At 35.3% G+C, this 26,772-nt stretch overlaps 1 protein-coding gene and 2 pseudogenes across 1 annotated transcript in view; 1 reads left to right on the top strand and 2 right to left on the bottom strand.

The window, feature by feature from the left end:
• The window catches only part of Upf2 (UPF2, regulator of nonsense mediated mRNA decay), a 132,911-nt gene that overhangs the window by 45,338 nt on the left and 60,801 nt on the right, over window positions 1-26,772 (bottom strand). Inside the window, exons 9-12 of the mRNA XM_004641272.3 lie at window positions 19,088-19,196; window positions 15,332-15,445; window positions 13,097-13,213; window positions 2,515-2,700 (exon numbers count right to left, since the gene is read on the bottom strand). Of these exons, the coding sequence (XP_004641329.1) occupies window positions 2,515-2,700; window positions 13,097-13,213; window positions 15,332-15,445; window positions 19,088-19,196 (526 nt within the window). The remainder of the gene's footprint in view (window positions 1-2,514; window positions 2,701-13,096; window positions 13,214-15,331; window positions 15,446-19,087; window positions 19,197-26,772) is intronic.
• On the bottom strand, window positions 4,414-6,440 carry LOC105743546 (annotated as a pseudogene).
• Window positions 9,293-10,269, top strand: LOC105743553 (annotated as a pseudogene).

Here is a 26,772-nt window from a genome sequence, read left to right on the forward strand (position 1 = left end):
TTTTTTTTTTTTTTTTTTTTGGCGGAACCGGGGATTGAACTCAGGCCCTTGTGCTTGCCAGTGAAGTGCTTATTCTACTGAGCCATCTCCTCAGCCCCAACAAAATTTATTCTTATTTTGTATATAGCTTTTCATAATTTCTGCAAATGTCCTCAAGTTTCCTGACATTCAATAACGCTAACAGTATATAGTCATATATTCAGGTTACTGAAATACCCAAGATTTGTAAAAAATAATGTGTTCCCTTTTGTGTATTATTCCATGCAATCTTAAAAAAATAAAAAAAATAAAAAAAAAAAAACATTAATTTCCAACAAATTAGTCAACTCAAGGCCAGTTAGTGAAAAGAGCATTCAGGATGGAGACATTGTATTAAGACCAATGTTTCATGATCATCTGTTTCTTCATGTGTATAATGGGAGGTAATAGAAGTATTTATATAGTGATACCTCAGTTGTCAAATTTGTTTCAAATTTGTATTCAAACATCAAGAAGTGCTAGGTATTGTGGCTCACACCTGCCATCTCAGCACTTGAGAGGCTGAAGCAGGAAGATCGTAGGTTCAAGACCAGCCTGGGCTACAAAGTGAGCTCAAGGCCAGCCTGAACTACAAAGCAACACCCTTCTCAAGAAGACAGAAAACAAAACAAAACAACCACATATTTTTCCCATAGGAAACAATGAAAAATCAAATTGGTTCTGAGGCCCAAAAATTATAAATCCATTTTTCCAGGACTCTAACAAATTTCACTATGGTTTCTTTAACTCTACTGTGGTTCTCACAGTTTTCCTCTTAGCTTTACAGCTTATGTAACTAACTTTCTTTGGAGCCATGGTTATGATTATTTTATGCAAATAAAATAGAAAAATGGTGCACAATGAAAAATGTTTTAACACACTAACACAAGCACTATAGGGTGTCTGGGTGAAAGCGGCACTTAGACCGAAATGTCAGTCCTTTCTGTTCCCAGCAATATATGACTCACGACTCACTCTCGGCCCATACAGGCTTTTAAGTCAGATTTTTGGTTCAACTATCAAGCAAAGTTGCCAACATAAAGACTTTTTTTCAAAAACTGCTGTACTTAGGGCCGGGAGATAGCTCAGTAGAATAAGTGCCTGCCTGGTAAGCACAGGGTCCTGAGTTCAATCTCCGGTACTGCCAAAAAAAAAAAAAAAAATTGCTGTACAAGTAGTGAAAAGTTTGAGCTTGGAGTTGTTTGACAACTAAGGCATCAGTGTAATTTATTGTTTATAATAAAAATTAGGCAAGTTGAAAAAATTATATATGTGAATTACACAGGAAGATGTTTGGTACATTATGAATGTCCCAGAGACTATCTGAAAACTTCTATTAGTAACAAGATAATCACCAGAGCTCTACCTATAATCAAATTCTTTCTACTTTTATTCTGAAAGAAAATGGATACCGAAAAACATTCTCATACCAAACACTAAATGTGTTTTTTTTTTAAAGGATTTTTTTAATTAATTAATTAATTTGTGTGTGTGTGTGTGTGTGTGTGTGTGTGTGTGTGTGTGGCCAGCTCAGCCCACCAGGAGGTGGCGCTGGCTGGCATGTGGTGCTGGGGGATTGAACCGTGGTCCCTGTGCTTTGATAAGCTTGTTCTAAGTAGGTGCTTTAGACCACTGAGCCATCTCGCCAGTCCCTAAATGTGTTTTCATATATCACTTTCACAGAACATGTGAATTTCTTCCCCATTAAAATTCCATACTTTCCAAACATTTACTCAATTTAAAAATGGTTCATTTCTTTGTTTGAAATACTGGATATGGAACCTGGCAAGTGCTCTACTATTGATACACTTCCCTAGCATTTTATAAATTTTAAGACAGGGTCTCATTATGTTGTAGGCGTTGGCCTTAACGTTGCAATTCTGGTTCAGCCTCCCAACTAGCCCATAATTACAGTCCATAATGTATGCCATGATGTCTCAATGAAGATGCCTCTCTAGAAATGGTTTCAATTTTCAAACCTATACTATTGTTATTCTTTATCATTTTTTACCCGAAACAGAGAAAAAGCTTTGCCCTGTATTATATGTCAACGTATATAGCTAATTAGAAAAAGTTCTGTTCAGTATTATATAAGTGAAGTTTCTAACAAGGCAACTGCCCTGAGATAACAGGTCAAGGGTTCTGAAACTTTTCTGGTAAGTATCTACCGAAAGCTACAGAGACTCTTTCCAGAAAAATACAGAGCACTAAACATTTCAAGTAAGAAAATTTAAGCGGGATTATGGGTCTCACAGAGCCCATTAAAAGTTAAGAGCCTCTACAGCAATGCAAAAGTATTTAATAGTAAATTATAGAATAGCAGACACAAAATGTATGTTCCAAACACTGTATCTTGCTGTGAGCTTCTTCTTAGGATGACATATAAAATCAATCATAATGAAACTTCTGGGATCCACCGAACTATCCTACAACTGATATAAACATAGCACTACCAAAAATCTCAAACTATTATCAGATGATGTCATTAAGATTCACCTTTTCAGTAGTGACCTTAGAGAGATCTTTGTATAAAAGTTTCCGGACATATTCCTGAAGGGGAGGACGTTTCTTTTTCACTGTCTTTTCAGCTGGAGGTGGGTTGCAGTAGTAGTAAGCATTTTCCACCATTGTGACGTATCTTGCATCAAGATGCATTGCTTGTTTCTTTCTCATCATTTGCTCCTAAAAATAAAACATTCAAATTAAAATACTTTCATTCAAAGAGTGCTTCATTCCTAACAATGTATGTTGTCACTGATAAGATTTCCAGATACAGTTTAGTACAGTAAAAACAAAAAAAACACTAGATATTTCTAAGACTCTCAGCAAATACTAATCATTTTAAGAACATATCAGCCTATGATGGTGTGGCCTTAGGTCTTATTCGATATAATATTCATCAAACCATGCTACATCAAACCATTTATACAATGCTTTAGATTGTATAAATTCTAAGGAAAGCATGGCACCAACCTATGAGTGCCTGAAATTAAGGGCTAAGAACATAAATTAAGGTTAAATCTACTGCTGGCTGTTCCATGTACAACTGAGAATAAATTCTTTCACAAAGCTTATGCCATCCACAGTTGTATCAAATAAATCTGACAGGTCTCTACAGACATGAAAACTAAAAGGCCCCTAAGTCTTAAAATTTATTTAAACTTGTGTGATATGAACTCAGAGGAGGTGCTGAAAAACAGATACATTTAATCATCCTCCTCTTGTGTTTGCCACCTCTACACTACTGAACAAGATCAGGTAATCTGTTGTAAATGATTAACTTGCATATTACAGAATGCTTTGCCTCTCTACCCACTAGATGCTATTTAAGAACCACTGGCCAGCTGAAGATCTTCAGATAGCACTTGTAATTCTTAAAATAGTCTAATACCAAACATAATGATTTAGACCTAAAATGCCCTGCCAACATCTCATGTGTTCAAAGTTGGGGCTCTAGAAGGGGAAGGGATCATGGAAGTGATATACTCATCAGTGGATTTAATCCATCCATGAGTATACAGCAGAATGTGTTGTGAGGAGCTGAGCCCTGTTGGATGGCATGAGTCACTGGAGCTATGCCTTTAAAGGATGTATCTCTTGCTCTGGCTCTCTTCTTCCTGGCTGCCACTGACTTTGCAGCTTTCGTTGGGCCCTTTCACCTTTCTGTTTCTGGTTTTTGCCTTGGAGGCAACTATGTACCAAACCCTCCGAAACTGTGAAGCAAAATAAACCTCTCAGGTCATATGAGTCAGGTATTTTGTCCCAGTGATGGGACAGCTAACACACCAAACATTAAAATTACTAAATTTGGGGTGAGATGTAGCTCAGTGGTAGTGTTTGCCTAGCATGAAGAAACCCTAGTTCAATCTCCACTACTAGGTTGAAAAGATTATTAAATTTACTGAGCCATTCAAGAAAGCACTTTGGGACTTACAATGTGCTATGTAGGTACTATGCCAGATGTTGGAAAGCCAACAATGAACCAAACAAACAGTATTCTTCCCTTTATAGTTTTTTTTTTTTTTTGACTGTGCAGTTCAACTTTAATAAAATCAGAATATGCACAGCATATGCAGTGCTTGTATCTAAACTAATACAATAAGCAATTACTAAAGCTATAGTGACTTGAGGTTCAACCTCTACACTCAGCAAGTTTAACTCCATTCTTAAGTGAATTTTGAAACTAACTGAAAATACTGCTTGCTGATAAAACTTGCTCAAATGCTACTGCTGAATGTGTAAGCCACTGATTTTGCCAATGCAACAAATATAACCACATGTTTGAGGACTGCAATGTGCCAGACATTCACTGAAAAAAATATATACAACAAAACTCACACAACAAACATCTGAGAATCTGGATACTTCAGTGTTTTGAAGTGCTTCATTAATATCTTAAGAGAAGTGTATTAAAACCTTGGCATGATTTAATTTCAAGTCAACCCCTTGGGAGTTGTAATTTCCTCCACATCCATCACTGTTGTAAAAGCCTCCATAGCCACCTCTGCCAAATCCTCTGCTGCTGCCATGGCCACCTCCACCACTGTAACTGCTGCTTGCACGGCTGCTGCTAACGTTGGAACTGCCAGCACCACCACTTTGTCATAGTCTCCGGCACCAAACCCTCCACTGAATCTACTACTCTTTGAATGGCCACGATTGCTACTCTTGTAGTGGTGTTTGAAAGCCATGTTTTCTAATCAAGATGGCACTTCTTGCTTTGCATCAACAAGAAAATCCAACAAATCCTTAGTAATATTTATTTTCCTTTCATTGAAGAATGAGGTGGCAAGGCCAAGATTTCCTACATGCACTGAATGGCCAATTTGATGGACATATTCTTCAATATCACTTGGTAGGTCAAAATTGATAACATGTTTCACATTTGAAATATCCTAATATCTTGCTGCTACTGCAGCAGCCACTAGAATTGGGCTTTTTCCTGAATGGAATTGATGCAGGGCTTCTTCTCTATCTCTTTGAGAGTGGTCTCCATGGACACTGATACAAACATATCCTTCTTTGTATAAGAAATCCTCCAGAGAATCTGTCTCCTTTTTGGTCTCACAAACACTAAGGTCAGTGAATCCTTGCCTACTGCATTCAGAAGATCAAGCAGAAATGACCATATATCTAGTTTTTCTACTTAAACTTTTTTCTGTGTGATATTCTCAGTAGAGCCAACTCTTTCTACAGCCAGAAAGATATATTCATCTAAGAGATATATTCATCTAAGAAATCACATGCTAGCATCTGTATTTCCTTAGGAAAAGTAGCACTAAACATCATAGTGTGACGTACACCTTTTGGAGGCATAGTATCTTGCTTAACAGTTCTATGTATCTGAGGTTCAAACTCCATATCCAACATTTGATGAGCTTCATCTAACACCAAGTACTTACAGAAGTCTAGTCCCATCTTTCCTCTTTTCATCATACCCACAAGACATCCTGGAGTAGCTACTAACAAGTGGCATCCACATTCAAAGTCTTGAATCTGCTGACCAATATCAGCACCACCATAAACCACACAAGGACAGATTCTAGACCAGTATGAGAATTTTCTGGCTTTTTCATAGATCTGTACTGCCAACTCTCTATTCGGTACCATCAAGAAGACTGTATTGTCTGCAGCACCCGCACCATCCATTTTCCTTCATGGCCCTCAAAGCCTTGCCTGAACCACCTGAATAAATCTGACTTAAGATGGGCAATAGAAATGCTACAGTTTTTCCAGACCTTGTTTGGGCACAAGCCATCAAGTCTCTTTTCTCTTTGATGAAGGAATAGCATGCTTCTGCACTGGAGTTGGGTGAGTATAATGAGTAAGCTCAATGTTTCCCATAATAATTTCTCCCATCTCCACATCACTGAAACTTTCAATAGGTGGATGACAGTTGTTGCCTGTTGCCTCAACTGGGATCTCATCATATTTCCCAAAGTTAATCCCAATGCTGCCTCCAGAAAACATTTCCTGTTCCAAGTGTTCACTTGGTGGGAGTGGTTTTGATCAGTCATCTTCATCTTATTTGTCATACCAGCGACTGTTTTCACTATGTTCAAATTTGCCAAAGCCACTGTCTCCACAGCTGCCAATGCTATCAGTTACCCAGTCCACAATCATTGAATATACCCCTTGATCTACTCCCACGATCACTGAAGAGACTAGACTTCCCTCCTGAATCATTACAAGATGCAAAACTGCTGTATGAATCCTTGTCTTTACTAGAACTCTACTCTGTCTTTGCCATAGTATACTTTAGTAGCTTCTCTGTTCCTTAAATGTGGAGGAATATAATACCTTTTGCTGGCTGTACTTCCTCCAGTATGATTATCTGAAGAGTTCAGGTCTAGGCCAGTAAACTACTGGTCCAGCCTGAGTGCATTTTCCACTGCCACATGACTCATCCCTGAAGAATATCGAGAACTCAGAAGTCTTCTGCTGCTGAGCTAGTGGGCCTGATTCACCCACCGCAAATGCCTCTCACAGGAGAACTACGGCTCTCTCTCCCTTCATAGTTTAATGGTCTGGTGTAAGAATAAATAAGTCAACAAACACATTAATAATCAAGAGAAGACTAATTCAGTTAGGAGTGGGCTAGGGAAAGGCTTCTATGAAAAGTGACAAGGTAGGATTTGAAGGACAACAAAAGGCTAATGAATCACAGCAGAAGCATCCACAGTAGAACGAACATCAACAAAAAGAATAAAGAGCAAGATACACTATAGGAACTAACAGAAAGCTATGTGGTTCCAATATGGAACAGCATAGGACAGCAGAGAAAGAGAAGGCTAGGCACTCTGCACACTACAGCGATCAGCTTCAAACAGATGTCATGGACTAGTATGATTGCAAATTTCAAGATTCTTTGGTTTTTTTTTTTAGTACTGGGGATCAAACTAAGGACTTTGTGCATGCCAAGCAGGCACTTAAGCCACTGAGTTATCTCCTAGGCCCCTAGATTTTAAGTTTTGAGAAGATTATTGTGTATACAAGCACAAGAAGGTTCTCTTTTTTTTCCCTAACTACTGTGTACCTAGCCTCTAAAATAGTGTTTGATATAATGCAATATTTGACAATAGATGATGAGTAAATTTTTACAACCATTTGATGTTTCCCATGGCCTACTCTGTTTATGTAGAAACACCATATACTGGGAAGAATTTTGCTGTTTATAAATTCAAATGCAGGTATACCAAGTTTCATAACTGCTTCTTTTCTCTCACAGTATATTAATTGTAGCTAAACTCTGATAGTGCTATCAATGTATCATAATTTATAGATTGCTTACTACGGTCTAAATGTTTCATGTGTTCAGAAGGTGACTGGAATATGCAGGCTTATAGTTGACCTGCTGTTAAGAGGTAGAGTCGGGGGCTGGGGAGATGGCTCAGTAGGATAAGTGCTTGACTGGCAAACGCAAGGATCTGAGTTCAATGCCCGGTTCCGCAAAAAAAAAAAAAAAAAAAAAAAAAAGAGTCTAGTCAGAAGGAGGAGCTCACTAAGAGGCAATTTGGAAGGATTTATCTCTGACTCCTACCATGATCTGTTTCCCGAACACCATGACATGAACACTTCATCCTCTACTATGTCCCTCTGCCATGCTATCCTGTCTTAGAGCACTGGATTATCATTTGAAACTTCCACCAAATGTGAGCCAAAATAAACTTGTCCTCTTTAGAATTATGGGGGTTGGGTAATGTGTCCCCATGACAAGGAAAGTGACTAAGACAATATTGACTCTAACACACAAGGTAACAGTTCCACATTTAACAAGCCTGGAGACAATGATCACACCTTCTAAATTCTTATCATTGATATATATATAATAATTTTTAATTTCATTAGTTTTAACCTGTTAAACTGGTTTAAAACCATTTTCCTCAACACATATACCGTCATACACATGCCCCAAACTTATTTTACCAATGTGTAAGAATAATTTTGAATGTAAATTGGTTAAAAAGTTATAATATATGTGTTCTCAAATAAATGTGAATGCATTTTTAGATTATCTCATAAGTCTTAGTGTGTTTCAAGCCAAGCTCAGCATCTGTTCCCTTCTCCATACTCCCTTATTGCTGACTATCACTACCCACTCAGATGTCCATTTGAGAATTGTGAATCTTATCATAGGGCATGTTATTTTCCTTCATCCTTTATACCTGATCAAGCTTATCAGCTCTACTTCCTAATAATTCTCATACAGATAATTATTACTCTCTATCCCCCATCCCTATGTCAACCCATTTTTTCACTGTTTTCTTCTTTCTGACTATTCCCCATGCATATTGGTACTCAGCTAACTCACACTTACCTCCTCCAAACAAATCTTGTTTTATCCCCCTTAGTTACTAAAGAGTGCACAAAGGGTCTTCAGAGCTATAGCTACATACACAGCCTTTATTTATTTATTTTTTTAAATTTTGAGACAGGGTCTCACTAAATTGCCTAGAATAGACCTGAGCTTGCAATCAATCTTCCTAGCTCAATCTCCCAAAATACTGGGATTGCAAGTGTGCACTGCTAAGCCAAAAAAAAAAAAAAAAAATGTACAAACTCCTTCAAATGAAAATGAAATAATTTTTTTAACAATACAAATCTGATCACATCTATCCTACCTGCTTGATATCCTTCAACAGCTATTCAATGCCATCAACAGAAGCACTCAAGCTCCTTAACATGGCAAACTGGGTTATTTATAAACCAGTTTTTGCCTACCTCTCTAGTCTTACCTGCAGGTGGCCTTATTCAAATGACTTCTCATCTATAAGATTCAAGTTAGGTGTCTAAAGTATCACCTTTTCCAGAAAACCCTTCCTGACACACCAAGATTAGATTAGGTCTCCCTTTCACCTATACCCACAATACCCTACACTCTTATTTATTATGATGCATTTCAATTGTTTCTTCTGTCTGCTTGCATTATACTGCAAACCATATGATGGCAAATTATCACTTTCACCCAAGGGACTGGTAGAGAAGTTGTACTCAATAAAATGATGTCAACAGGGAAGCTCGTTCCTGATTCATTTAGGCTGGATTAGTATACCTCCATGAACCCACAATACCCACTACAGACCACTACAATAGCACTTACAATGCATGTTGAAGTTACATATTTAATTCTTACTAACTATGGACCACTTTGAGGTTAGTGATTATACTCCATTTCATTATACGATCCCTCTCATCTAGCTATAACATCCTTAGAGAAGTAACGAGTGCTAGAAACAGGAGGAAGACAATGCTCGCAGCGAGCCAGCACCAGAGCATGGCGTGCAGTGAACGGAGGATGCCAGGCGAGGGAGGACGACGCTGGAGGAGAGTTGCACCAGGCTCTGCAGCTGGGATGCCGAGTTGCTGAGGTGCCCGAGTAGAAGAAATATGGAGTTTAGAACCTGAGAGTTTTGAAAAATTAAAGCCAGTTCATGGGTTAATTTTTCTTTTCAAGTGGCAGCCAGGAGAAGAACCAGCAGGCTCTGGTTCCAGGCTCCAGACTTGATACAATATTTTTTGCTAAACAGGTAATTAATAATGCTTGTGCTACTCAAGCCATTGTAGGTGTGTTATTGAACTGTACCTATCAAGATGTCCATTTAGGAGAAACATCATCAGAATTTAAAGAATTTTCACAAAGTTTTGATGCAGCTATGAACGGTTTGGCATTGAGCAATTCAGATGTGATTCGACAAGTACACAACAAATGTTTGAATTTGATGCAAAGACGTCAGCCAAAGAAGAAGATGCTTTTCACTGTCAGTTATGTTCCTGTTAATGGAAGGTTGTATGAACTGGATGGATTAAGAGAAGGACCAATTGACTTACGTGCATGCAATCAAGATGACTGGATTAGTGCAGTAAGACTGGTGATAGAAAAAAGGATACAAAAGTACATGAAGGTGAAATTTGATTTAATTTAATGGCCATTGTGTCTCACAGAAAAAAGATATATGAACAGAAGATAGCAGAGTTGCAAAGACAACTTGCAGAGGAGGAGCCCATGGATACAGATCAGGGTAATAATATGTTAAGGGCTATTCAGTCAGAAGCTGCCAAAAATCAAATGCTTACTGAATAAGAAGTACAAAAATTAAAAAGATACAAGACTGAAAATATCAGAAGGAAGCATAATTATCTGCCTTTCATTATGGAATTGTTAAAAACTTTAGCAGAACATCAGCAGTAGAACCACTTGTAGAAAAGGCAAAAGAAAAACAGAATTCCAGAAAAGCTCAGGAAACCAAATGAAGAGATGATTTGGGATACGTACACAGCTCTGCATCTAAACTTATTAAGTCTAAGGAACTTTGAGCAGTGTCCTAATTGATTCAGTGTACATTTGACAGAAGTACCAGTCTATCCTGTCTGTAAGGCATGGACCCATAAACTTTTTCCTCACCTGCATCATGTGCATGTAGTACATATTAAACAAAAGTGATACTAAGAAAAAAAAATAGAAATAGGAGGAACCTCCCCCCAAACTACCAAATGATATACATGATTCCTATTGAGAAGGTCAGAGAATCAATAACAGTTGCTTTTGCTATAAGGGTGGAAACTACGTACCAAGACAAGAGAACTGGTCAGGTAGGAAAGAATTTGGTTTTCAACAATGCTATATTTATTAATCTCTATTATAAGAATTTATAAATGTTTTCCCTAGCAAAGATATATAGGATTCAACTTATAATAAAACAGAGGCATTAAGTTAAGCATTCCAGTCTAGTGTGGTACTCTGGGAGGCTGAAACAGGAGAACTGTAAGTTTTGAGTCTAGCCTGAGGAACCTGAAAGAATTAATAAGGTTCTGTCTCAAAATAAAAAAAATACAAAAGGTTGGGGATATAACTCAGTGCAAAGATTCTCAGTTCAATTCCCAATACCACAAAGAAAAAAAGAAGAGAAAAAAGAAAGAAAAACAAAAAGAAACATAAAACAAAACAAATTTTAAAAGCCCACAAGCTTTCTCAGCATCAACATGACATGCTATCTTATCGAACTTTGTCCATCTGAGCCAAATAATAAAAGAGTTTTTTCTGTCACAATAAAATTTGAAGGGGTCAGACAAATAGCTCGGCAGATTAAAGTACCTGCAAGCAGGCTCAGGGGGCAGGGGTTCGATCCCCAGACCTGTTAAGCTGGCCTCAGCCCCCACCCCACCCCTGGGGCATGGTGAGACCGTGATTGAAACTGGGTGTGGGGGGTGGGCCTGTAATCTCAGCACTTTGGAGGCTATAAACAGGAGAATCACTATAGTCCAATCTAGTAGTGAGCCCTGAACACCCTATAGACTCTTCCCTAAAATACAGGAAAGAAGGTATAACAAAACAATAAAATTTGAACTTATGATTAATGTGATTTAAGCTTTAAGAGAATTCAGAAATCAGTTCTATTTGGTTACCATCATATTAGTATGCCTGAAACAGATCACTGAAATAAATTTCATGTTTCTTTCTTTTTTTTTTTTTTTGTGGAACTGGGGATTGAACTCAGGACCTTGTGCTTGCCAGGGAAGCACTCATTCTACTGGGCTATCTCCCCAGCCCCATGTTTCTTCATTGAAAATATCAGAAAAGAGTACTCTGTCAAAACTAAATTCTGCCCAATACTATTCTGGACTACTGGACTCTTTTAGAATATTTTGCTGAGTTAACACACTTATAATATTCAAATGACGGAACTAAAACAAAAAAGGGTATACAGATGAATGTCCATTTTGTATCTGTGTATTCAAAATGGTTAGGATAGATATATAGTTACATTCTCTTAATGAATAGAGAGATTTGTTCTAATGGTGTTTGTAAATAGGATATCATGTCTGAATCTTGTACAGCAAATAACCACAAGGAAGAGAGTATGCAATGTGTTAATTATTGGAACTGTCCTACCAATTTGATTTGAAACTGTCTCATTGCTATTTGTTTCTCAATAAAATTATGGGAAAAAAAACCAAACAAAAGAAATGATAAATGTTTAAAAGAGAAATGTGAGTTTCTTGATTAAATCATTATACTTTGTACACATGTCAAATTATTGCACTATACTCCATAAATTTGTACAATTATTATGTATCAATTAAATATTAAGCTTACATGTGGAAAAAAGAAAAAAGCAAGAATAAGTGTTACTGATAATGGTTCTTTTGTTTTCTCTGGGAAATTTGGATTTTGTGTCCTAAAATAAGACAAGCCAGGTATCATTTTTGACACCAAAGGTCTTAAATTTCAGGTTACTTTATTAACTGAAAAGTCATTCTAATTAACCTGCTGTGACCTAATAATCCAACCCAAACCAGATCTTAAGCCTTTGCATTTTAGTTTTTGTTTACAGAGTTGGAGGTTGATAAATAAATGTGCGTTATATAAAAAAAAAAAAAAAATTCTAAAAAAATAAGTCTAGAGAAAATGACATAGCAAGACTTCCATAAAAACAACACTGATATAATAACACTCTAGCCAAGAGACTCCTAAACTGGAGTTCTCTTTAACAGTAACACCAATACCTTTGAGGATCACTTTAACATACTAATTAGCTTAAATAATTTTCCTGTTGGGCATGGTGGTGCATACCTTTAATCCTAGCACTTGGGAAGTTGAGGCATGAGTTGGAGGACAGCCTGGACTACCTAGTGAGTTCAAGGCCATATGAACTATATAGTGAGCCCCTGTATCAAAAAAGGTGGAGAGGGGAGAAAGGAAAAAAGAAAAAAAAATTTTCCCTTATTAAAATTTCAAATTAATGTTTTGTGGGTTTTTTTGCATTTTAAAATTTTTTTATTTTTAAGCTTAATAACACATAAATAATAGCTTGAGATACAGCAAAAACATTTAAGATGGCTCTAATTGGCTCTAGTCTGACAGCATTAAGAGTAGCCACATATCTATCTAGTTTTCTAGACTGAATTTAACGCCACTTTGTAATATTATGAACTCACTGGCAGTCAAGTGAGAAAAATTTCTATAGTTCATATATTCGGGTTTAGGTAGAAATGCTTATATTCATATGGCAGAGGAAGATAATAATTCCTGAAGTAAATAAAGAATCTCCAGTTCTTACCACAATTCTCAGTGCCTTACCAAAAGTACACTGGTCCTCAGGTGTGATTCTGGAGATCTAAAAAGAAACCGTCCACAGGTCTCCAGCAGAGTACATGCCATTTCAATATGATGATGAGAGAAGTCTGACAGCAGCATCTAGAATAGTAAGAATGATGAAATGCTACAAAGAAAAAGCTACAAAGGTAATAGTTCAATCCAATACAGAAGGAAAATAGTATATAGACCTCATGTATATGAATGTATAAAATGCCAAAGGAAAAAAAATCAAATCTAAGTTTCATTGCTGGACATCTCTGTGTTCTATTGTAAAATTTTTATTGAAAAACTTCAATATATTTTAACATCTTTCCCTTCAAAAAGACAGAAACTAATGTCAAAGCTCTTTCTATTTTTATTGAGATGCTATACATAGCTTAGAGTCATTTACATGACATTTCCTCAAAGGCTTTTTTGTTTTGGTATACATAACATTCACTTTTCAAAATTCTTACTTCAAAGTATTATTCACTCACTGCATAAAATTTATGAAGATAACTAATACATTATCATAACATTTTAGTATTTGTTTTCGTAATCTTTTTATACCAAAATAAATTTAAACATATCATTAACTTAGTTTCATTAGCTTAGCATGAATAATTTTTTTAATCCTTGACTCATATGATTTACAAGGTACATATTATAGCAAAATATAAACTAGCTTAAAACTTAATTGCTTTATTGAACACTAGAGCTGCTTCTAGTTTCTTTCTATTGTAAAAAAAATATGACACGCAACTTGCAGATGAATTTATGGCAAAAATCATAAAATGAATTCTTAGAAATAAGTTTTTGTATTAAAAATATATTCTCGCTATACATTTTTGAGAGTACAAAAGAATATACTAATCTATTTATAGTTTGGTCCTATTTATAGTTAGTCCTTTCAATTATGGCACTCAGAAAATTTCTATCTCTTACCATGTTGTCTGGAGCTTCTTTAAATATACGTTGTGATATACTAATCTCCTGAGATGCTCCAAGTTCAGGAAACTTAATCTCTTGAATATTTACAATAATTATAAATATTTTAAGTACTCAATGAAATCATACAATAAAGATGTTTAATTTTGTTAATTTCAATCCTTGCAAATCTGCTCAAACTTTATGGTTGATTTTGGTAAATTACCTATGTACATTTGAAGAGACTCTTTAAGCTTTGTTTTTCCAGTGTCAATGAAGTCAGGGTTGGTAAATGCGTTAACCAAATTCCATTCAGTTTATACTTATTTTGTCTGCTGTTTCTTAACCACTGAGAGGTGTTTTCAAATCTCTTATTAGCCTGTGGATTCATTTATTTTTGCTTTATGTATTTGGAAGCTATGGTACGTTAGTGGGTGTTTAATTCAGGAAGATGAAACTTTTCTGTTAAAAAAAATTCTTCATCACTGTGAACTACCCTTTAGTTTTAATAATGCTTTGGCTTTAAAGACTACTTTGAGAACAGTTCAGTGAAACTAACTTTCTTTTGATTATTTACATAACGTATGCAATAGTTAATTGTTAACTTGAGTAAGAAAAGCCTGTCAGCAATCTGGGTGTGGCTGAAGACAGAAAATACACCCTAGATGTAAGTAACAACAACTTGAGCTATGTTACCTGAATGGGATGAAAAAGTACTGAAGAAGCCACACTTCTATTTCTTGAGAAGAGCTCTAGTCTGCACCTTCATCAAACATTATCCCTTGTCTTCCAGCACAGACCCTCCAGCTTTCCATGGCAGACCCCTTGGCCTCCAGATATGGCCTTGCACAAGACACTAAAGTAAGCTCCAGACTTCTGACTGAATCCTTCAAGTCTCCAGTGTGCAGACTGAACTTTCTGCTCTTCTATACCTAACTCTTTGATGGTCACTGTAAACCCATCTTATAAATCTTTACATTAATTTGTTCAACTTGCATTAAATCTGTTTCTCTAGTAAGCACAGGCTGATACAACATTATTTCCACATCTTTTTAATTTGTCTTTATATTGTATATGGCACATGGTTGTTTTAATCAAGTTTTATATTCTTAAGGCTTTTGATGCATTTTGTCATTCATGTTTCATGTAACACTGACACTGCTGCATTTGTATCATTTCACTCTGTGTTTTCTATTTTGATAATCCAATATTCCTTTCCTGTCTTCTTTTGGCTTTATCAACTAATTATTTCATTTTATCCACTAATTATAACTAATTTACATTTTTCTATTAAAAATATTTAGCACTAACCTTCAAACAATGTAGCGTATCATTTTTTGTAAACATTTTAAACTTAGTTAGTTCTCCAATAAAACGAACAGTTTTGTTCTTTGTTTCAATATTGATCTGGTCCTTTTTTCGAACCTACAAATAAAAATAAAGATATTACTTAATCAACATTTTTAATCTCAGTGATAAGAACTATTACTCTAGTATGTCTGAGTTTACTTCAAATATGTCAATAAGTTAGATATAATTTTGCGCTACTTTCCAATTATTTTATGTAAGTTGAAAATTTTGCTGTAACACCAGTCCCAGGAAGTATTCTGCAAAGCAGTTCTATGATCAAATAATTTGGGGAAATGGAGCATTTGTTTTTCAGTTTAAAAAGGCCCTTCAAAAAAAACCTATTTAACTTAGTTAAGTCAGTACTTCTCAAATTGTTTTTGGCAGCACAAGCCTCTTCTTTGGAAATGCAACCCCTGTTAGTTAACAGCCCCATTAAATTAGCATTTTAAAAAATTAATTTATTTTTATGTATTTGATATAGGGTCTCACTACACAGCTCAGACTGATAGAGATCCTCCTGTTTTCAGCCTCCCCAGGGCTGGGATTCCAGGAGTGTGCCACCACGCCTGGACTCAGTGGCCCGCTCAGTACGCCCAGGGGAGGAGCCGGCAAAGCATGAGGTACCAAGGACCAAACCCTAGACACTGTGCTTGCCTAAGCAGGTACTTAGTCTGCTGAGCTATCTCACTGGCCCTAAGAACATATTCTAGAAAATGATACCTTAGAAATAAAAATCCGGGAGCTCACTTATGCCAAAAAGTTATTAAATTTGCTGTACTGCATATAATTATGAACTGTACTGCATTTTTTCATTACAATGAAACAATATAGTCACTTGGTTTTTTAACTCACTAATTATAGTCATGTGTCACAGTTCAAATTTTTTGCAAAGTTCAGTCCTCCACTTATGGCACACATTTAAAAAAACAGAAAATTCAACAAAATCCCAGTAAGGCAGTACAGTATGAACAAGCACATCAAAATAACAATTAGATATAACTTCAGAATTAATTTTCATCAGAAAAACAAACCTATTGCCTACAAATCTTTTATTTTAATAACAATGACCATAATATGGTAATGTCTTTAGTTTACTGCTCTTTCCAGAATACTATCATCTCATTTTTTTGAGAAACAATAGTTACTGTTATTCTGTTTAGTTAAAAACAACCACAACCAAATGCAAGACAAAAACAAAAATAAAAGGCCACAAAGCCATCAAATGACTCGACCAAGGATGGATACACGAGCCAGATCTTCCAATTGTCAACTGAGAATTCTGCTGTACTGGACTCCCAAGTATGTGCTCTGATTCAAAAGAAAGTAATCTCACCAGCAGATGTATACTTAATGATAGTCATTTATGCAAAAACTATTTTTTATATATTAACGTAACACTTCAAAAAAATAACACCAGTGGCATTTCAGTGGAAGGATCTACTTTTCTATAGCAAGCAGAGGTACATAGTTAGACTTCTTATATTTTTAAACAAAACGACACTTCATAAAAACCCAGAGTTAGAAGCACACTGTAACTAAATTTATTCTACAGCACCAATAGAAGTGAATAAAATCACAAAGATTCAACTTTTATACAGAACTTTAGTCATCATTTATACATACAAAATATCTTTGAGATTAGAGACAAACAGGAAATAAAATTAGATTCTCATTTTTAATATTAAACAAAACAGAAAAGAACAAATGACTCTTTTGACTTTTTATAGACTTCATAAAGATCTTAAGTAAATGCTTGCTAAGTACTAAACATGAAAACCTTGTTATTAATTATCTTAATCTGAAATGTGAGGGCAGAGTAAGTATAGACTTTATCAATTTTACTGCATTTAAATTCAGCTCTATCATTTCAAATGGGTGACTGGGAACTTCTATTTTTATGTTTACTCCATACTTTTCCATCTGTTTTTGTGTGTTCTACAATGTACAAAGTATTTGGTACAACTGCAAAATGTATATAATCGCACAATAAATATACCTATACTGGAGATATGTGCCCTAATATTTTAACCAATAAAAATGCTTGAGTAAAAATCTGAGGTTCAGGCCGGCAGTGGTGGTACTTGCTTATAACCTGAGTGCTCAGAAGACTCAGGGAGGAGGATCACCCTAGTTTGAAGCCAACCTGGGCTACATAGTGAGTTCCTGGCCAGCCTGAACTACATAGTGAGACCCTTCTCAAAAAACAAAAACAACAGAAAAGAAAACAACCCTCAAAGTCTTTTCTGAATATAGAGCTTATCTTGCTGAGTATTACTCATGAAAATCCGAAATACACTTCAGCAAAAACTGGACAAGTGAAAAAAAATTTTTTTATACCAGGAATTCAACTCAAACTTGTGCTTATCAGGTAGGCGTTGTACCACTGAGCTGTATCCCCAACCCAAGAAAAAATTCTTTTCTTTTTTTTCCAAGAAAAAATTCTTTTTTTGGATCGCTCAGGGCAGGTCTGGCAAGGCTTGAGGATTTGGGGATCAAACCACAGCATCCTGAGCCTGACTGCTTTGTTTAAGCAGTCACTTAAACAACTGAGCTAATGGGCAGGTCCCCTCAAGAAAAAATTCTTAATCAAAAAGCTTTTAATAAATTAACATGCACAACAAGATTCAACGTTAAACCACTGCTTGTTCTTTTGCCCTTCATGAGACTTCCTCCCTTCCTTTGAATGTGAAATACACAGTCTCTAATAATTCACTTATCAGTTAAGCAGATAACTCCTTAAGGGTTAAAATTTTATTTCCCTCTTCCTTTTGTATTTGTCTTCTTTCTTCAACTATATCATGAGGGAACTGTCTGCTGTTCTCTGAATGCTCAACAATATTACTGATTTGTGCACAATGAGTGTAATAAAGCCTATATTAAGCATAGCAAACATTCCCTAATTTTATGTACACTCAAGCAACTGACTATAATGCTAATTTTTCAAAATATAATGTTTCTACTGTCTAGAATAAACATTTAACTTTCAAATCTTCCTTAAGTCTACCAATGCTCATGTACAGTAACTTCTGGCAGCTGGGTTTTTTCCACCTGTCATGCCTGTATTTGAAGTTCTGTTACTCCCACAAGATGACTGGGCACTGAGGGCTTACGCTACTAACACATAGTCTGTCCAGACTCCTAGTACTAGAAAGGAAAGGAAGTGATCTGATGTCTGGTAATGGTCTCCTGGTATTTGCTGGGGTGTTCTTTAAGAGACTTGCCTCTATTCAAAATAGAGACTTTCAAAATAAGAATCAACAAGACATGGGCAGCAGCAGCATTCCTTAAGATTGCAAAATTTATGCTCTCCATTATCTGGACCCTTAAAAGCTCCAAAGGATACAACAAAACACCACACCCCAACTTTTCATGGCCACTGTTGTTTCTTCTGGGACATCCAATAAGGCCTCTGTCTTGACCGTGAAGTTTTTTTAATTTACAAAAGCAAAATGTGCAGTACCTATAATGGGGGAACAGGATAGGAACACTGGCCCTCCTCAAATAACAGATAATTAAGACAATGCTGGCAGTTGGAATATCACATCAACTTTAAGCTCTGCTGAATAAATCTACATTAAAAAATTAAGAATTCTATAAAATATTAACTGTTACACCACTATCAACTTACCGACAAAATAATTATGTTCTTAAACTAAAGAATCCCCACTCAACCTGTAAGAATATACATATTACAGAAACAAATGTTTAGATACATACATGAAATCTGAAATCCCCTCTCAGCATGGAACAAAGATCCTCTGCTACATCAGACATACAGGGATGCAAAGTAGCAACCAATCTTGCATAAAATGGTAGCAAATCCAACCTGCAAAAGTTATATGATATGTGTAAAAGGAAAACATCAAAAATAATTCATTTTAAAATTTGAACTTTATCAGATATATTCATACGTTAAGTGATTGTAAAAACTAATAAATTTTCAGATGTGCCTATCTACTACATTATGAAGTGTCTGGAAATTAAACTCAAAAGTTTATTAATAATCTGACATTTTCCTTTCAATAGATTTATTACAAATCTCCAATCTGCTATGAAATACAACACAAAGGGTAGGTTTCGATATGGCTTAAATTTCTAATCACATAACTGTTGAGTAACAAATTCATAACCCTAAAAGTTAACTAGAGCAAAATATAGTCCTTTCAAATAATTTCCTCCAATTACCCAGGATAAGTTATTTGGCAATTTCAATCACCCAAGGAAAGAGAACAACCAATAAACACAATGCATTTGAGAAGTTAAAACACTATCACATAACCACACACAAACACATATTTTACTCATTGTAGAACTACTCAGGCCTGTGTCTTAAGATAATTAATGATAACACATGGCATACACACTGCCATCCCTTCCATCGTTCACAGCATGTTTCCCATCGATCTGGATGCAGCTACAGACTGCTTTAATGCAACATTCCAGGCAGCTACTATTAATTTTTTTTAATTTGAATAAGTGCACAAGCCAGTGGTTCAACACTTAGCAGATCAGTTTCTGAAGAGAAGCAGTGAAAACCTAAACAAAGCAGAAATACTAAAGACAATTGAAAAAAAAAAAAAAAAAAGAAGTTAAAAATCATAACAAGTAGATACAAACTGTAATAGCTTGAGGTCATTTATAACAGAAACAATCCGCATACATACACGAAAGAAGTTTATTAGCAGGCTAAGGAGACAGCTCAGCAATCTAAGTACCCGTGTGGCAAGTATAAGGACTGTGTTCAATCCCCAGTACTGCACGTCAGGCCAGCCCCAGAACCCTGGGATTGCTGTGCTGACCACTGAAACAGGGTGTGGTGGTGCACACCTGTAATTCCAGCACTGGGGAGGCTGAGATGGGAGGATCACTACAGCCTGACCTGCATAGTGAGACCCTGTGCTTACTAAATAAATAAATGGCCTTTTTTTTTTAATCAAACAAAAAGAAAATACTTTATCATCACAAAAAACAAGACTTGTATCATGAAAGGCTTAGAATTATATCCTGGAATCTCCCATCATGAACAAAGCGATCTTGAGATAGAAGGGGCATGGGTAAGGAAGAAGGGAGATACACTTCAAAGGGGGGGTTAAGGAAAGGAAACGACTGGAGTCACGTTTTACTAATGCCTCTTATGTCTATTATTCCTAGCACATATGAGGTACATACTATGCTCCTCATTTCAGAAATAAAGGGACAGAAGCCACAGAATACGCTAGCTGTGCAGTAGTACCTTAATAAATTTTAAATATATCCTACATTAAACAAAGTGAAAACTATAAACCATTATCTGACGACTCACAAATGTTTTGAATCAGAACATTTACTGTTAAAATTTAAATGTTTAGAATATTTTAAAAGTTTTACCTATTGAAAGTTAAACTGTCACATGGAAAGTGCACATAATGTAACTTTACTTTCTAATACTACAAAGATGTTAATACTCTTATATTACAAATATGTATACTCTTATAAATATGCAATAATATTTTGATGTCGCTAGTGTTGGAAAAGGCTGGGGCAAATGAACATTTTATTTTCTTGCAACTGATGAATTTATACTATCATAAAATTTATAAATTCTTGTTAAAGTATTAGCTCGTTTGTTTTCCACACCCATTTTAACAACAAAGAAGTATTCTATTGCCATAACATAATTCAGTGACACAAGAGCTGAGTTCACAGGGTAACTAAGAGCAATGCACTACAAGTTAGGAGGGCTAGGTTCCAATTCCATTACAAAGAGTACTGCTGTGACCTCATAGGCTGATACAGTACCTCTTTTCCAATTCTCTTCTCTTCTTACACATACTCCTCCCTCAGTAATCTCACTAAGAAATCCTGCATGGTCCTTCCCTTAGGCTAGAATATCCTTTCCCTAAAAATCTATACTGTTTATTCTTTCGCTAAGCACAAGACAATTCCATGAGACTCATTGGGAATATTTCATTGCATTTGCAAATCCACTTCCACCTATCCCAATCACTTTATCCTGTACTACTTTTTAAAATACAACTTACCACCTTCTAACATAGTTATGTGTATAATTTACCTATTTGTTATATTATGTATCTCCCCTCCCCACTAGAACGTAAGTTTCATTGAAAGTTAACTAATATTCAAAATAGTACCTATAATAAAGTTTGTACATCATACATAGTCATGAAACTACTGAATTCCATTTAACAAAATTTACTATGAGCCTAGTGTTGTGCTAATCATTAGAACACAGATCAGCATTCAAACTACCCACAGATAATTTGAGGATATGGAAATATAAACCAATAGTATAAAGAGTGAAAATATTAAAAGTATAACGTATTTATGGATTTTGGAAGAAGGGTCCTTCCAATTCACAGTTACATATATTCAAAAATATTCATCCTTGCACAGAGCCCATGCTAATATTGCCTGTATAGCTGCAATTTCATATTTAGGCTACTGAAACAATCACTGGCATCTCACTTTTTAAAAAATGTATCTGGTACAGGGTCTCACTATGCAGCTTGGACTCATAGTGATCCTTCTGCTTTCAGCCTCCCCAGTGCTGGGATTATAGGCATGCGCCACCATGCCCAGTCTTAATGGCCAGCTCAGCATGCTCATGTGGTGCCAGGGATCGAATCCCTGTCCCTGCACTTGCCAAGCAGTCACTTAGTCCACTGAGCTATCTCACCAGCTCTGGCAAGGTGAGACAGCTCACCTTGCCATTACCCAAAGACTCACAAATGTTTAATTACAGAGTTTGTAATTAATTACAAAGTTTGCATCTAGTCTAAGATATTCTGCCCCATATTAAAGAAATCAAAACTATTTTAATAATATTAAATGCTATCTAATTTTCTATTTTATCAAACAAAAGTTGTTTATCAAATATCTTAAGCAATTAACAGGATATTCAGTTTCCTATTTTCCCAATTGACATTACATCTACTAATAGATTTCCTACATTAAAGTATCTTTCTATTCCCAAGGTCAATCTTCTTTGATCATGCTGGATTTTTAATATACTACTAAATTTGATTTGATAATGTTTTCCTATAACTTACATATCAAGCGAAAAATCAGACTGGTTGGTAGTTTTTGTTTTTTGTTTTTTTTTTTTTGGAGGGGGGAGGGTTTGTCGTGGATCAAACTCAGGACCATGCACTTGTCAGGCAGGCACTTATGATTGGTACTTTTAATTCTTATTCTTTTTTATTAGATTTTGGCTAGTTTTTCATTTAAAATGTCAAGTTTTCTAGGCTCTGGAACTAGTGATACAGCAGAGGAATTATTTGTTCTACAAAACAGAAATCAATAAAGCTAAGGAGTCTTAGTCTATCTGAAATGAAATTGATTGCTAACTTCATATTTCTTCCATGATCATTGGTTTATGGGGGCATTTTGTATTGAATCAATTCTGGAAATGTAACTTTTTAAAAGCATGTGTTTTCACTGAGCTTTCTCCAAGGAATTATATATATATACATATATACATATATATGTATATATATATAAATACATGTATATAAAATTAAATATATGTATATAAAATATATATAATACATACCATATATATTATGTATATATTTATTTACAGCACAATGTATTTATTAGGGGAAAAAATGCTTCTGAGAGGGACAGAAGGGGGTCCCAAGGGGGTTGTCCCCCTCTTAAAGTAGTTTTAAAAACAATTTCAGCATACCACCTAGAAACTTCTAAAATTTTAATATATCACTTCTTTTTTTTTTTTGCTCCGAATGCCTTCAGGGCAGGTTTGGCTGGCTTGAGTTGTGGGGATCGAACCAGAACAACCTGAGCCTGATTGCTTTGTTGAAGCAGCCAACATATCACTTCTTAAATTTTCTTTTTCTTCATAATAAGCTTTCTAGGTGCTTCTCTATTTGAATTTTTTAAGAATCAGCCCTAGAATTTCTAAAACTAAGTTTCATTCTGGTTCTTTTTCTATCCACTAGTATTTGATTACAACACTTGGCATCAAAATTCTTAAAACTGTATTATCTCCTTTTCTCTTCTTTGGTCCATCTTATACTCTGTTCCATTTTCTTCATCTTCCAATTATCCTAATTTATTTTGAGTCTTTTTCCTACCCCAAAACAGCAGTCATAGCTATCTACTTTAAAGCAAAATCGTCTGTACTATATGTTCAGGTGTCAAACTAACTTCACAGCGAAGTGCTTTCAGCTTTAACAGGCATTTAAAAATGGTTTAGGGCTGGTGAGATGGCTCAGTGGTCTAAAGCACCTACTTAGAACAAGCTAAGCTAAGCAAAGCACAGGGGCTGCGGTTCAATCCCCCAGCACCACATGCCAGCCAGCCTCGCCCCCTGGTGGGCTGAGCTGGCCACACACACTAAATAAAATAAATAAACAAAGAAAATAAAGGAAAAAAAAGAACTTTAAAAATAAATAAATAAATAAAAAATAAAAATGGTTTAAAGAGTAGTTTGAGGCAAGAGGATCACTGGTAGTTCAAGGCCAGCCTGAACTGCATAACCCTGCCTCCAAATGACCCACACCAAAAAAGGTTTTTTCTAGTTTTTGTTCATTTTGGGAAAGGTCTTGTGGAAGTATACTTAGACACTTTTTCTCGGTATACCTTAGCTCTATAAAATGAATAGTTAAGAAACAAGAAAGGGAAAAAGAAACACATGTATATACACAGAATAGCTTGGATAATTGTACTGTTGATTTCTGCTGGTCTATTGAAAGTAGTTAATGCTTAAATTTTTCTCTTTTTAATTTTTTATAATTCTTTTCACCAATTTTGCATGCTTATGTCTAGTAATCTGAAAAACTAATCTGAAGACAAAAATATGCAATATAACAACCATTGCTTAATTCCTATCATTTTACTTAGTGAAATTCTTTATCACTTTTAATGGGTTTTTTCTTTTTACTATTTTTATTCTCTTAATACTAAATTTCACCCTGCTCTAGTTTTGTCTTTTTTATTTTACAAAATAAACCCCCATATACTACACATAAGGTAATAAATTATACATTATTTCATTTATTCAATGATAACTGGTGCTTAAAAATACTTCCCAGTTTTAGCTGGGTGAGATGGCATACATCTGTAAACCTAGCTTTTAGGAGGCTGAGGAAGGAACATTACAAGGCCAACTTAGGCAAGTCAGCAAAACCTTGTCTGAAAATAACATATGACTGGATATGTAGCTCAGTGGTAGAGAACTTGCCTAACATGTGGAAGGCCCTAGGTTTAAGCCTTATTACTAACAAACAAAGCAGCAAACAAACAAAAAAATTCTTTTTACCTTCTTAAAAATATAAACTTCAATGGGACTAGTGTACAAAATGTCGTATCAGTAAATAAGGCTAGAGAAACACAAAATCAAATCATAAGCAGTAAAACTTCACTAAAAAGCTGGAAAGTTCATCTGATAAGCTAAACAGATACTTTATCTGAGTTTTTTCAAAGTAAAATAAACTTAGATCCTGAATTCTATAATCTTCTAAGGGTGATTATTTTTACTAGCAATTAGCAGTGAACTACTTTTAAAAGATGGTATTTGTTTTTTCCTCAACAAAATCCTGTTTATATTTTTAAGGTCTCTGAATCATACCTCTAAGTATCCTACTACTAGCAGTTAATAATGAAGTTAGTAACCACTCAGTCACTAATAACAAGTAAATAAAACAAGAACTCATATACTTTTATTACTGAGTGGAAGGAAAAGAAGCAGTTCTTGCAAGTTGATTTTTTGGGGTGCTTTCTTTTTTGGTACTAGGAATCAAACTTAGGGCCTTGCATTTGCCAGGCAAACGCTGTGCTGCTGAGCTATATCCCTACCACATCTTATAAGTTTTTAATCTATTAATCAGTTAGCTCTAAACATATCTAGCTTTCTTATCCTCTTTAAAAATATTAAAGAATTTGACTGCTTAAAGCTCTTATTTTATCTCTGAGCTCAGTAATACCTGGAGAAAGCCAGCCTGATGGTTCCACCTGTAATCCCAGCTAATCTGAAGGCTAAAGTAGAAAGATGTCAAGTTTCATGTCAGTCTGGACAAAGAAGACCCCATCTTAACAAAACAAAAACAAACAAACAAACAAACAAGCAAACAAACAAAGGAATGTAGCTTAATAGCTTAGTATTCCTTGGGTTTTATTGCCCAGCATCAAACCAAAAAAAAAAGGGGGGGAGGGTCTAAAGTAAAGATGTAAGAACTGTTACAACTCAATCAATATAAAGAAGTTTCTTTATGGAAAACACCAAAGCAAATGATCCCATAAAGACAAAATATAATAAAAGATTGAAGTTACTGATTGTGAAATCCACAACTAAATGCCATGTTTAGCTTTTATCAGTTTTGTTTCCAGTGCAATAGTGCCATCAAGTGGTAAACTATACTAATTAATACGTGTTAAACACACACACACACAAACACAATTTCAAATTTACTGAGTTGAGGTGATCTGATAAAAATATTACTAAAATGCCAGCTAACATTCTGTAAACCCTGATCAGGAAAACTGTTTAAGTATTAAGTATAGTACTTCACATCGAAAGGATCTCTGTTTATGTCACTCTAAGGTGATTCTGGACGTCAACTGCCAACATCTGGCTAAATTCATATGGCTTCCAAATAACTAATACTAATAACAACTTGTGGTGTATCTCTAGTTAAAAAGGGAAAAAACAGCCAGTTGCAGTGACACACCATACATTCCCAGCACTTGGGAGGCTGAGGCAGGAGGATCATCAGTCATGAGTTCAAGGCTAGCCTGAACTACACAGTAAGACACTGTCTCAAAAACACAAACAAGTAAAAAAGAGATTTAGGTACAGTGTATTCCCTGGTTCTGAGATTTTAAAAATCTTGCTTCGGTAAGCTTTCATGGGTGCTGTGAATGTAGCTTCATTTGGATGATGTACACATGAGTACTGAGTTGTAAACCACCTTATGTAAAATTTCAATTATATATATCTATATCTATATCTATATCTATCTACCTATCTATATATCTGTTATATATTACCTGTAAAATGGTATGTAAATATCTAATTAAGGAGATTTCTAGATTTCATTTGTGGGGAATACTTTAAATTAATAGTTTAAGAAATATAATGATAGTGCCTGGGATACAGCTCAGTTGGCATAGTGCCTGCCTGGCAAGTGCAAAGTCTTTAATTCAATTCCAGATTAAAAAAAAAAAAAATACATATATATAATTTTTTCAACACTAAAGAAGGTAGAAAACACCTAGAAGTTAAATTCTGCTTCAGACCACACCTTTAAGCACTGTAAAGATGGATTATATTATGTTTTTAATGTTTTTAAACTACAAACTATACTATCAAGTGAGTGAAAAGATAAGTGAAGGAAGATACCTGCAAATTATACATCAGATAAAGGAGATGTATCCTGAATAAA

Source organism: Octodon degus, unplaced genomic scaffold (genome assembly GCF_000260255.1).
Source record: "Octodon degus isolate 3935 unplaced genomic scaffold, OctDeg1.0 scaffold00133, whole genome shotgun sequence".
Classification (NCBI taxonomy): domain Eukaryota; kingdom Metazoa; phylum Chordata; class Mammalia; order Rodentia; family Octodontidae; genus Octodon; species Octodon degus.